Raw genomic sequence first — 13,873 nt, 5'->3', positions numbered from 1 at the left:
GCAGGCGGAGGCCCCGCCCACCCACGAGGCCCCGCCCCGCCCCCTGCACGGAGCCCGCCCCGCTCCTCTTCGGCGCCCCGCCCCTTAACGTCCACAGTCGCTGTCCCGCCCTGCAGGCCGCCGCCCCGCCCCTGCAGGCGCCGCCCCGCCCCCGCACGGCCGCCCCCCCGCCCCCGCACGGCCGCCGCCCCGCCCCTGCAGGCCGCCGCGTGGTGTGTTTACCAGCGGTGCATGGTGGGCCGTCGCCTGGGACGACCCGGGTCCTACGGCCGCCCGTAGGCCGCGCGGAGGGATCCCGGCGGAGGCAGCATGCGCCGTACCCCCGCGCCGGCCGCGCCCCTGGCGAGCCCCGACTACTACGAGAGGCTGGGCCGCCTCCAGCACGGGCTGCGGGACAGGTACGGCCAAGCAGGGGCGGCGGGACTCGGCCGGCCTGAGGGTGTGCTGCGTGGCCTGCACGCTGTGCCTTCCCTCTCGCCGCTCGCGGTGCCTGGGCTGGGTCGGCCGGGGGAACCCCGGCTTTGGAGGGGGCGCTGGGGGAGGCAGACACCCAGCAGCCACCGCTGAGGCCCGCCTGCCGCCGGTGAGGCCCGCCTGCCGCCGCTGTGGCCCGCCTGCCGCCGCTGAGGCCCGCCTGCCGCCGCTGTGGCCCGCCTGCCGCCGGTGAGGCCCGCCTGCCGCCGGTGAGGCCCGCCTGCCGCCGGTGAGGCCCGCCTGCCGCCGCTGTGGCCCGCCTGCCGCCGGTGAGGCCCGCCTGCCGCCGGTGAGGCCCGCCTGCCGCCGGTGAGGCCCGCCTGCCGCCGGTGAGGCCCGCCTGCCGCCGCTGTGGCCCGCCTGCCGCCGGTGAGGCCCGCCTGCCGCCGGTGAGGCCCGCCTGCCGCCGGTGAGGCCCGCCTGCCGCCGCTGTGGCCCGCCTGCCGCCGGTGAGGCCCGCCTGCCGCCGGTGAGGCCCGCCTGCCGCCGGTGAGGCCCGCCTGCCGCCGCTGTGGCCCGCCTGCCGCCGGAGGTGCGGTGGGCCGCGCCGCTGAACGTGCTCGGAATTGAGAGCGGGAGCTCTGCCTGCCCCTCTCGGTGGAACCCTGTGAACTTCTCTGGTCCCTTCCTCACGCCCCTCTCCCCCATCTCTCCCTATTGTCATCCCACCTGACAGCTGCGCCGCCTCGATGGTGGCAGGCCCGGGCATGCAGGTGGGAGAGCCTGCGTGTGCTCAGAAACGTAGGCCCTGTTTCCAGGGAGGAGGCCTTTCTGGGGACTGGAGGGTGGCCAGGGTTCCAGAGAAGGGGTGAAATTTCCAGTGGGAGAAGCCCAGCTTCCAGAGGACTCACGATGCTGTTGATAATGACGTTAAAGACGAATCCCTGAAAACAGCTACATCTAAGGAGTACATAAAGGAAGAAAATTGTAAAGCAGTTTACTCTAAATAGCCGCGTAAAAGATAAGTTGTTGGAACTCTTATTTAACTACCAAGTTAATTGGAGTTGGAGATCTCATTATTTGGTAAGGAAGGAGATAGATTTTTGAATCTTTATAGACAAAATGCTTATTGAGTGTTAAAAGTTACAGAACAGTCATTTTGGTGAACAGTAGAGCTATGTGTGTGCCATTTCTAAAATGCCGATAGTTACCTGAAAAGTAGGTGGTTCTTCAAAAGAATTACAGTCATCTCCTGCTGGATTTATTTTTGTCAGATGTTTATAGGGCATCTACAACAGGCCTCCTTAGCTGTCCTCATCATATTTTACTCTTTAATCCTTTCTGACGTGCTGTTTTCTCTCTGACAGATCGCCTCTTGCCTTCCCCAGGGGTCTCCTCATCTCCAGCTTGTAGAAAATCATTCCTTCAGACTCTTCCTGCCCCAGGTGTCGCTCACCCCCATCCCCTAACTGATGCGATCTCCGCATGCTTACAGCACCCCAGCTTTAGTGACGGCTTAAGTGACTTGCTCTCTGCCTAGATGGAGAATTCCAAGAGGGCAGGAACCATATCTAGTTGGATGTTTAGTTCAGAATAGAGTACCTGAGGAAGGAGGTGCTTGATAAATGTTTGTTGAATGAGTAGAAGAGATCCCAAAACCAGCTAGTTTCTAGGAATTATTATTGTCTTGTGGAACCCAGTAGACAGACACTGCCACTAAGTAATGACCATTTTCCAGCCAGCCAGGTAAAAGTGGGTAGTGTGACATTTCCAAAACAATATTAATTTTCTGTACCTGCTTGGTAATTAAAAGATAAGACATTGCTGTGTGCTGTAGTACACTTTAAGTGCTTTCTGGCTCAGCGTCTCTTCTGATAGAAGAACAGCTACCCCAGGCCTTTAGTTATCCCTGTAACTTAGCCTGGAACTCTGGTGGTGTAGTGCTTAAGAGCTACGGCTGCCTGCAAAAAAGGTTGGCAGTTCGAATCCATCAGGCATTCCGTGGAAACCCTGTGGGGCAGTTCTGCGCTATCCTGTAGGGTCACTGTGAGTCAGAATCGACTCCACGGCAGCGGTTTTTTTTTTTTATAGCTTAGCCCAAGTCCTAATTTTAAAATATTACTGGTTTAAATGTCATTCTTTTTGAACAAAGTTAACCTTGAGTTATCATTTTTGCTGCCTGTGGTAGGAACACCTGGCTGTTTATAGTCCTTATGGTGTAATTATGTAATGATTATTACTTTATGTTTAATGCTTATTGGTTTAACTCTTAAGCAAGGTGAGGCTGATGAGATTATTTAAGGGATTTGAGTCAAACTTTATAGCCTATTCATGGTTGTGCAGTTGGAGGTTTGTTTTATTTTTAAGTCACTGTAAGTCTGTTGCTGTGTATATTCATTTTTCGTTTTAAGGACTCATAACTAACTGATCAACATGTAGTTAACAAGCATAGAGGTGAATCACTTTAGATACAGAGAAAACTGCAGTAGAAACATGGAAACCTGGGTTCTAGTCCATGAAAGTTGTATGACCGTGAGCAGGTTGCTTGCTTCCCTGAACCTTGGTTCTTCATAAATCAGAGGGCTTGACTAACGTGTAAAGTAAGGTCGCACAGATTTTCTCTCTTCTAGAAATAGGACTCAATGTAAAAAAAAAAAAAAAGGGGGGGTTGAAAGTTGCAGGTTTGAAAAGCAAAAAAAAAGAACATCATTGTATCACATTTGTGTTTCAATGTACTTTTTTTTTTTTTTTTAAACCAACCCAGGGACCACCTGTTAAAAATCCCTTGTTGTGGAGTCGATTCTGACTCATAGCTACCCTACAGGCCAAAATAGAATGCCCCAAAGGGTTTCCAAGGCTATAAACCTTTGCGGAAGCAGACTGCCACGTCTTTCTCCCGAGGAGCAGCTGGTGGGTTCAAACTCCTTACCTTTTGGTTAGCAGCTGAGCGCTTGATCATTGCGACATCAGAGCTTCTCACACAGGGACCCTTAACTCCAGTCATTCAAAAACTGCAACCCTGGGTAGTCACAGCTGCTTTCTCAATCCAGAAATTTCCAGGCTGGTAGCACAGTGGTTAAGAGCTCGGCTGCTCATCAAAAGATTGGCAGTTCGAATCCACCAGCTGCTCCTTGGAAACCCTGTGGGACAGTTCTCTTCTGTCCTATGGGGTTGCTGTGGGCAGCAGCTTTGATTTGGGGCATAAAAGACAACTTACCTTTTATTAGCCCTTTTAGAGGTGGGTCGTTGCAGTGTTAGCTGGTCCAGTGACCAGGGCATTCTCTTTTCAACTGGAACGTCTCTAGCCCAGTTTGCCTTAGCTATAATCACAGATAGATATAATTTTGTATTCTACTTTTTTCTTTATATATACAGTGTTTTCCCTGCATTGTCTTGAAAGTCGATAAATTGAATCTAAAAGAGCCTAATGCAGTGACTTGTTACAGTGTGTATAGTGCCACAAGCATGGTAGAAACATATAAGTGGAATTGATTCTTACAATTATATAAAACCATCCCTTTAAAAGGCCCATTAACCAGCCCCAGTGTTTTCAATGCCAGCATTGATTCAGAGAGAGATAACGTAATAGTGCAGAAATAATTGATGCTGTGGTATTAGTTGAGTAAAGCTGAAGATAGTGTAGTGGAGAGTTGTGGTATCAAGATAAAAATAGAATGACAGGTGACTTAAAAGAGAAAACTAAGCCAGGTGGCTTTTGGACACCACCCCCACACCCTCCCACCCCCCATGTAAAAGCCTCAAAAAGTCCAGGTGAGAGGTGCAGGTGACTGATACCATGGCACTTGGGGAGGTATCCCAGGGCTGGGGGTTTTTAAGATACTGAAACAAAGATTTGTTGTGTAGGAATTTCAAGGTTATCTTTCCACTAAGCCTTTCTCTGGCTTTTTATTGGGATAAATACTGGGTTTTAAGGCTTAAATGTAAAACAGACATGAAGTATTTAAAGTGCCCTGGTGGTACAGTGGTTAAAGGGTTGGCGGTTGGAAACCACCAGTGGCCCCTTGGGAGGAAGATGTGGCAGTCAGCTTCCGTACAGGTTTACAGCCTAGGAAACCCTGTGGGGTTGCTAGGAGTCGGAGGAGACTCAGTGTCAGTGGGTTTTTGGTTGGGTCAAGGATTTAGCTCACATCATGGAATTGAGGCTGGTACTTGGTGGTAGTTGAAAGAGCCTGTTGGGGTTTGGTCTCCTAAGGACTCTTTCTGGGACTGCGATGGCATCTTGTTCGGCAGTTTTACTCCACTTCCTGTCCCCTTGGCTTTGGCTGCTGCCTCCTCCTTTACTGACCAGTTTGTCTGACCTCTTGCCTAGGTTGAATACAGGGTAAAACAGTTTACTCCTCTAGCTTACTGCCAGGCCTCACCTAAACATCACAGACAGTTAAATCTTTACTGGTAGTACCTTCTGGGAAACAGCAGTCAGTGACAAATAATGGTAACGTTACAAAGTTATAGAAAGAAAGCCCCCAATTCAAAGTAATAGTGTTAGTCTTTATTAAATGTGAGACCGACTCTGCTTTTCAGAGATATTTTCCTAACTTAGTTACTTGGCTCTGCTAGGGCTTGTCTGGTTGGGAGCAGAGCAAGCTACCAATCTGAAGGCAGTGCTCCCACAAATCTACCTTGGATTATAGATTGACCTCCTCCCCTCCCCCTGGTGTCAGCTGCCTGAGGGCAGGGGCCGTGGCTGACTTGTTCACAGTAGTCTTCTGGCCGGTCGCAGGCTCTGGAAAAATATTTACTGAATGAATGAATGAGCTTGTTTCCTACCCCTTTCCTACTGTATTTCCCTATTTGCTTTGAGAGTCTAGTTCTTTTTGCCTCACGTCAGTGTCTTTTTTGCTTCCTAGACGTTCCTGGTGACTGTCAGATGTTTGTGTGGGTTGAGCTTCAAACACAGCTGGTGTTTTCTGCAGCTTAGAGAGGCCGGGGAAGCACTTTGCCAAAGGCATGATTTTCAAAGATAATGTTCTAAATCTGGCTGCCTTTAACTTACGAATATAATTATAAAATTTTTCTTTCTGTATTTAGTGAAAAGAAGAGATTGGACTTGGAAAGGAAACTTTATGAATACAGTCAGTCTGATACATGCAGGTAAGAAATGACAGTGGTGACAGTTTTGAAGCCAGTTTGCATATGCTAATCAATAAAATTTAGTCTTATGTTATGAGGAGCCTGGGCAGCATAAGAGGTTTTCGATCAGCTGCTAACCTAAATGTTGGTGGTTTGAATCCACCTAGCGATTCTGCAGAAGAAGGGCCTGGTGAATGGCTTCCGTAAAGACCACAGCCAAGAAAACCCTATAAAACCGTGCTACTCTGCAACACATGGGGTTGCCATGAGCCGGTATCAACTTGATGGCACCAGATTAATTTATGTTATTAATACCATAATTGGAGTACTTTTCCCATTCTCTTATTTCTTTATTTTTTATTGTGATTTAGGAAGAAGTTTACATAGGACATTAGTTTCTCATTAAACATTTAGTACACAAAATGTTTTGTGACATTGCTTCCCAGACCCGTGATGTGCCAACACTCTTCCCTTCTCCACCCCAGGTTGCCTTTTTTTGTTTGTACAGTTTTCCTGTCCCGTCCTGCCTTCTCGTCTTTGCTTTTGGGCTGGTGTGCCCATTATCTCACATACATGATTGAACTATGAAGCACGTTCCCCACGTGTGTTACTGTTAGCCGTATAGACCTGTCTAATCTTTGGCTGGAGGGTGAACCTCAGGAGTGACTTCAGTACTGAGTTAAAAGGGTGTCCAGGCATCGTACTGTTTGGGGTTTCTGCGGTCTCTGTCAGACCAGCAAGCCTGGTCTTTTTGTGTGTGTGAATTTTAATTTTGTTCTACGTTTTTTTCCAGCTCTGTCTGGGACCCTGCATTGTGATCCCTGCCAGAGCAGTCAGTGGTGGTAACCAGGCACCATCTAGTTGCTCGGGACTTAGCCTGGTGGATGGCCGCTCTCAGGCTTTTAAGTCTTCAGTTGCTACTCACCACAGTTGGGTGTAGAATATTTTCTTTACAGACTGTGTTATGCCGTTTGAGCTAGATGTCTCCTGAGATCACGGTCCCTAGCCCTTAGCCCAGGAGCTTAGTCTCTCAAGGAGTTTGATTGTGTCTGTGAAGCTTCTATGACTTTGCCGTGGTTGAGTTTTGCTGACTTCCCCCAGTATTCTTACCTTTCACCCAACCATTCTCTTAATTCTTATCTATAATAATTTGATATAAATACTGTAGCTTAATATACTCAAATGTAAGAATAAATTTGGTTAAAATTAATACGAGATGAAAATTATTTTCATTATTTGTTATTTGTGTTATTTCAGAGCTCTGTTCTGCGTAAATACCTTGAGAGTAAGATGGTTATAGTGTTTTTTATATTTTTGGCCACAGTGTAAACACACTGAGCTTATGTAATCATTAATGTGTAATTCCCAAAGTTAATCTTTCAACAAACTGCTGTAAGCAGGGTTTCCTGGTGTCTTATTTGTTCATATATGAGAATGACTGTTAAAATTATTATGAGCAATGGATTAACATACATGTCATCCTCTTTAGGCTACTTACTCTAAATTAAAAGCAAACCTTTAATATTTTTAATTCTATTTTATGTCAGCCTGTACTTTATTCCTAACCCAAATATATGGTGTTACTTCCAATATTATTCATATGAAAAGTTTCTGGCCATGATGGCATTGAATTTATGATTTATCCATGTCACAGTATGACTGAGAAATACAAACATTTCATCCAGAAGAGAGAGGCCAAGAATTTTTAATACCAAATCAACCATTCAAAACCTAAACGCAACCCTGTTGCTGTCGAGTCGATTCCAATTCATAGTGACCCTATAAAAAAAAATATATATATATATGTATATATATATATATATATATATTTTTTTTTTCTATAGGACAGAGTAGAACTGCCCCATAGGCATTCCAAGGAGTGGCTGGTTTGAACTGCTGATCTTTTGGTTAGCAGGCAAGCGCTTAACTAGTGTACCACCAGAGCTCTAAATCAACCATTAGGCCCACTTATTTTCTCATCCTCAAAATTATCCTTTGATTTTAAAATATAGCGTACTTCCAAAGTTACCAGTGAGGGGAGACCACGATCTGTCATTAGCAGCTCTAGAGGAGACAAGGGGAGACCGCCATCCGTCATTAGCAGCTCTAGAAGAGACAAGGGGAGACTGCCATCTGTCATTAGCAGCTCTAGAAGAGACAAGGAGAGACCGCCATCCGTCATTAGCAGCTCTAGAAGAGACAAGGGGAGACCGCCATCTGTCATTAGCAGCTCTAGAAGAGACAAGCACTGTCCAGGGAATGGTGGATGCTGTGGCCTCAGGAGTGGGCCCAAGTTGGAGGGGATCCATGCAGCTATGGTTTTTCTAGCTCATGGCTAGAGGGGTAGAAGATGGGGGGGTAGGCTTTTCATGCAGCTTATTCTTGGGTGCGTTCTACTATAATGATGGAGTGGAGGTGTGAGAGAAGAAAGGAACCTTCAGCCCCTCCCCCCGAGCTGTCAGTTTGCTGAGTTCTTCTCTTTCAGCCTCTTCTTGTTTTCTGGAAGACAGGATTGATTTGCCAAAAATATGCTTTCTTAGGCTACCCATAGGATAAGATTTAAATACCTAACATGTCTGCCCCAGCGTGGTCCCCCACACCTCCCACAAGGCAGAGTCTGTGACAAAGGCTTGTGTGAGGTAGTTTACTGTAGGAAGTGGTCTCAAAAAAATGAAACAGGAGCTGGTCACAGCTGTGGGCACCTGGAGCTCGATCCCACCAAGACCTTCAGGGGACATGTAGACTGCCCCTCTGCTCCTCAGAAGTGTCCATCCAGAGCCAGAGGGGAGGAAGAGGGGTTATTTACCTCCTGGTTCTGACCCCTCTTGGTAAGAGTGGCCCCAGGAGGCGTTAACTCCTCCTCCCAGCAAAGCTCTCCGTGCTATGAACTCAGAAAAGCAGACTTGGGAAAGCAAGATACCAGGTGCAGCTGGGGCACGGTGCTGTCAGGTTGTTGCAGCAGTGGCCGGTAGGAAAAAACGGTGAGCCAGGAAGATGTGAGGAGGGCACCAGAGGGGTTACTACACTCTCCACTGTCTGCTTCCTGTTTATTTATCATTATCTCTTGCCTGACTGCTGCTAAAATGCTGTACTAGTTTTTAAGTATGACAAGCTTTTAGAGCAGTGCAGTGTTTATGCGTGTGGGCTCTGTGGCCAGGTGCCTATAAAGTATGAATATAATTATCTGAGCCTCACCAGCTCTTAGTTATGTGGTCCCGGGAGAGTTATTTCAACATTCTGTGCCTCCATTTCTTCATTGTAAAATGAAGATAAGAGTGTAAAAGTCAACTTATTATTTATTAATTACTGTCTTTGTCAGTATCGGTGCTGCTCTTATTTATTGCCTCAGGGCTTTTCGACATGTTGTTTCCCCTGCGTGGAATGTTTTTCCGTCATCTTTTCACTCTGTTCTCCTGAAGTTTGGATTAATTTTTTACCCATTCTACAGGTCTCAGCTGAAAAGTTATTCCCACTAGGAAGGCCTCCTTGACCTCTTCAACTAGATCAGGTTGCCCAATACATAAGAGGCCCTTGTATTTCCCTCGTGGGTTAATTACACTTTATTGTGCCTATTCGTTTGCCCCGTTGACTTGCTGAGTTCCTGTCCTATTTGGGACACTGAAAATAGGGATGATTGGAGGGATGATCTGCTTATGTGGTCAGCTTTGAAGGCTGATGTGCGGACAGGAGTGAAACCCCATCTGGGTGGAGGAGGCATGGTTACTATTGTACCTACTGCAGGTGAACAGCTTTATCAGGTGCCTGAGTGTGAAAGACAGGATCCTAGGTTCCAGGTCCCCTGCTGTCCCTCCAGCAGAAGATGGCAGGTACCGGCAGCAGTAAGGACAGGGTTAAGGTTTTTGTTCAGAAGGGAAAATGGGGCCAGGCAGCCAATGTCAAAGCACAGAATTGTTAGCATAGTGAAGAATGTCTTGAAAATTACTGATTAGAGGCAGAGTTTTAAAGTCTGTTGTGATTAATTTTAGACAACTCCACCATCTTTGCAGATCTGTGTTTTGAGGGTAAATGTTTTTGCGGTTTATCACTTATTTTTGCTTGATAGAGAATGTTGAGTAATTTACTGAGCCAACAGCAGAAATGCCACATAACCAAGTGCTCTCTTATAATTTAGGTACTTCCGAGGAAGAAGGAGCTAGAGTCAGTGTGGGTCTGTGAGGGGAGTGTGCTGTACAGCACCGTGAACTCCTCAGTATGTGTGTTGATGTACGTTGGATGAGAGTCTTGAAAGGTTTTTTCACAGTTTGCATAGGGCTTCAGTCCATATATTATATCTTAATAATACATTGTTGCAGTTTTTACAAAATGTTTTTATATTATCTAAATGAGAGCTTTTTTGATATGTTAAATTTGAAAATTTCTTAATATATGTGGATTGTAGTTTATAGTTTGAGTATTTCCAGGTGAACAGGTTGTTTTGAAATTGTCTGCCATACAAAAGAATGCTAATGGGCTGTTCATCGAAACACGACCACATAGACTCTGCTCTTGAAATCGCTTTTAATTTTGAGAAATAAATCTGTGTAAACTTTTATTGTGTGAATGTTATATAATGTGGTCTTGCATACATTTCTCAGGAGAGTTATGCCTAGATGTAGCCATGTGATACCCCACTGATGCTCCATTAATTTTCTCTCTAAAAATGTATATACATTCTGTCCTTTGGGTTTCGGTGTTTGGCATAAAATATCTTGTCTCATGAACAATTTTGTTAAAGAAAATTCTCCTCCTTAAGCGTGCCAACGTCTAACTCCGTTGTTTAAAAATCTGCTTTTATTTTTTTAGAGTTAAGCTGAAGTATGTAAAATTAAAGAAATACCTCAAAGAAATAGGCGAATCAGAAAAGAAGGCTCATACTCGAAACCAGAAATATTTGAAGTGGTGTGAAGGTGTACAAGCTCATATTGGACATTTTACCACAAATACAGAGAAGCTTCAGGAACTGAAGGTAATGTCTTCTTTTGTTCTAGGCCTTTTTTTATCATTTGTTGCTGAAATTGGAAGTAATGGGCAGTAAGGCAGTGAGTTACGGATGGGGGAAGGCACTGATGTTCATTTATTCATATGTAGGATTCAGTATTAGTTTTCTCTGCAAATTAACATGTGGCCAAGTTTTGATCAGAAAGCTTGAAATTGCATTTTTCTAAGATTCCTACTTTAGTTGCAGAATTAACAGAGTATTTATAATTGTATTTATATTTGTAATACTACACTGATACTAGAGCCCTGCTGGCACAGTGGTTGAGAGTTTGGCTGCTAACCAAAAGATCGGCAGTTTGGATCCACCAGCTGCTTCTAGGAAACCCTATGGGACAGTTCTACTCGGTCCTTTAGGGTTGCGATGAGTCGGAATTTGACTGGACGGCAATGGGTTTTGTTTTGTTTTTACACTAATACTTAACACAGGCAAAGCCACCAGCCAACACCTGGCACAGTGCCTAACACATGACAACCCTTCCATGATTGCTGGCTGGTTGATTGAATTTGAGGGACACTGCTTCCTCCTTCAAAGAGTTCTTTTTCTGTGCTGGGTTCTTCTGTTCTGGTCAGGCAGGGAGTTAGGGGAGGGCTGAGGGGTAGAACTGGCCCCGAGGAGTTTGTCTTCTGACCCAGAGCCACTGCTCTTCACGGCCCTCTCTGACTCCTGCATCTCACTTCCCCTGCCACGTGTGGAGAGCCAGGAACCAGGCCTTTTTTCTTCACCATTTGCATTGGTCAGGGCTTGTTGTTCAGGTTAACTGAATACTGGTTATAGGAGGAATTGGCTTCAGTATTTCTCATTTTCTTGTCTCTAGCAGTTTTCCCACAGCCTTTATTATAAAATATTTAAATACACAGAAAAACTGGAAGAATTATTATAACAAACATTTATGTACTCACCACCTAGATGTAATGGTTGTAAATATTTTGCTATATTTGTGTTCTCCTGAGTAATTGGAAATATGTCACAGACATTGTGACATTTCAACCCTAAATACTCCAGCATCAGTCTCCTAAGAACAAGGACAGTCTCCTAATAATCATAATATTGTTATCACATGTAAGAAATTTAATGAGACCATGATATCATTTGCTGTACAGCAGTGATGGAAATATTCTGTACCTAGGCTGTCTGATACAGTAGCCTCTAGTCATATGTGGCTATTGAACACTTAAAATGTGGCTTGTTATGCCGAGGACCAAATTTGTAATTTTATTAATTTAATTAACTTCGTCACAAGTAAGGTTCTGTATTACCCCATACATTCCATCAGGAGGCTTATAATGTCAGGTGGTGTCACCTGCGTGAGGCTGAGATGGTGATCCCAGATCTCTCTATTCTAAGGTATCTCTTTCCCCTTTGTAAATGATTAGTAGATAATCTATGAAGTGATGGTTTGACATCAGGGAATATCTTGTTCCTCAACAGCCTTTTACTTAATGGCTTTAGGATCCATTGATGAGCCTTGCCTGAATTAGCTATTATAGTGGAGATTGTGAAATGGTGCTTTTCTAATTTTATCTTTTCTTCTGCATTTATTACCAGGCATTCTTTTATTAAAAAGAGCTTCCTTTTCCCGCTCCCATTCTCTCTTTCTTCCTCACTCTCTCCCTCTCTTAATGTCGCTACGAGTTTATAAATTTTTATTTAGCCAGTATGCTGTCAGTTACAGTAATTATTACTTTTCGTTGTTCATACTATCCCAAATTTGGCCAGTGAGAGTCTCTTCAAGTCAGCTTCTGTACTTGAAAGTTAAAGGTTTACCATTAATTTTCTGTGCCTCAGATGTGGAATTAGCCTTTTATCCACGGAGCTGTGGCTCCTTTTAGTGCCGAGGGGCATTTGGGAACAAAGACCTAGGGTTTAGATATGTTCAAGCAATAGCAATTTTTATTTTTTTTAATATAATTTGTTTTGTTGTTGAGAATATATGCGGCAAAACATAGACCAGTTCAACAGTTTCTGTGTGTACCATTTAGTGACATTGATTACTTTCTTCAAGTTGTATAACCATTCTCACCCTCCTTTTCTGAGTTGTTCCTCCCTCATTAACATAAATTCAGTGTCCCCTAAGATTCCTGTCTAACCTTTTGAGTTACTGTTGTCAGTTTAAAAGAGCATAATGCTCAAGGCAGATACTTCTTATTAGTTAAGCTAAAATATCGTTTGGTTTTAAGAAGACTTCAGGGGATATTTTTGGTATAAAGTTTAAAGATTATCTCAGGGCAATAGTTCTGGGGTTCATCCAACCTTTACAACTCCAGGAAGTCTGGAGTCCATGAGAATTTTAAATTCTGTTCTGAATTTTCCCCCTTTTGATCAAGATTCTCCTGTAGAATCTTTGATCAAAATGTTCAGCAATGGTAGCCAGGCATGATCCATCTTTTCTGGTCTCACGGCAAAGGAGGCAGCTGTTCACGGAGGCAGTTACCCACACAATCATATCCTCCTCCTATTCCTGACTGTCCTTCCTCTTTTGTTCCAGGTGAATAGAGACCAACTGTGGTGTCTTGCATGCCAGTTTGCAAGCTTTTTAAGACCCCAGGTACTACACATCGAACTAGGAGGTAGAACAGAGGCACTAAACATGTTATTAAGCCAGTTAAATGGGATGTTCCATGAAACCATGACCCTAAATCTCGAAACCAAGAAACCACATCCCATGAGGTTTTGACTGTACACAAGCAGCCTTAGCAGCTACTCTTTTTGTTGTTGTTGCTGCTGCTGTTGTAAATATATCACAGATCTTTTGCCAGTTCAACTTTTACAGGTGTACAACTTATTGACAGCAATTATAATAATCAGCTTTATAACTCTAAGCTTAATCAACGTGATGTTTCCATCACTGTTAGCCTCCCCTGCTTTCTCCCTCCCTCCTACTGTTGGTAACCACTAATAAAGTTTGTTCTCTATACCTTCACATTTTGTTTTTATATAAGTGAGGTCATGCAATATTTGTCCTTTTGTTGACTTATTTCACTCAGCAAAATGTCTTCAAGCTTCATCTGTATTGTAGCATGTATCAAGACTTCATTTCTCCTACTAGCCGAGTAGTATTCCATTGTATGTATGCACCACATTTTGTTTATCCATGCATCTCTTGATGAGCATTTAGGTTGTTTCCACATTTTGGCTGTTATGAATAGTGCTGCAGTGAACATTGGCATATAAATCTCTGTTTGAGTCTCTGCTTTCAAGTCTCTTGGGTATATACCTAGGAGTGGAATTGATGGGGTGTGTACTGGTTCTATTTTTAGTTTTTGACAAACTGCCACACTGTTTTCTACAATGGCTGTACCATTTTGCATTCCCAACACCAATGGCTAAAGTTTCCAAATTTCCCACATTCCCACTGTCATTTGTTATTAT

At 44.6% G+C, this 13,873-nt stretch overlaps 1 protein-coding gene across 10 annotated transcripts in view; it reads left to right on the top strand.

The window, feature by feature from the left end:
* The first annotated feature begins 253 nt into the window (after positions 1 to 253).
* Positions 254 to 13,873, top strand: part of KIZ (kizuna centrosomal protein) — a 153,533-nt gene continuing 139,913 nt past the window's right edge. For 4 of the 10 annotated variants that reach the window (XR_010319187.1, XR_010319188.1, XM_064275715.1 and 1 more), the window contains exons 1-3: positions 257 to 398; positions 5,464 to 5,526; positions 10,309 to 10,471. Coding sequence is in view for 6 of the 10 variants with exons in the window: in XM_064275715.1 (XP_064131785.1) it covers positions 310 to 398; positions 5,464 to 5,526; positions 10,309 to 10,471 (315 nt within the window). In the remaining 4 variants the exon portion in view is untranslated. Of the gene's footprint in view, positions 399 to 5,463; positions 5,527 to 10,308; positions 10,472 to 13,873 lie in introns of all 10 variants that reach the window. The other 6 variants (XR_010319185.1, XM_064275718.1, XR_010319186.1 and 3 more) reach the window with 4 other exon arrangements.

Source organism: Loxodonta africana, chromosome 24 (genome assembly GCF_030014295.1).
Source record: "Loxodonta africana isolate mLoxAfr1 chromosome 24, mLoxAfr1.hap2, whole genome shotgun sequence".
In the NCBI taxonomy this organism is placed as follows: Eukaryota; Metazoa; Chordata; class Mammalia; order Proboscidea; family Elephantidae; genus Loxodonta; species Loxodonta africana.
Note: the sequence above shows the minus strand (reverse complement) of the source record. Positions and strands in the feature narration are given on the sequence as shown.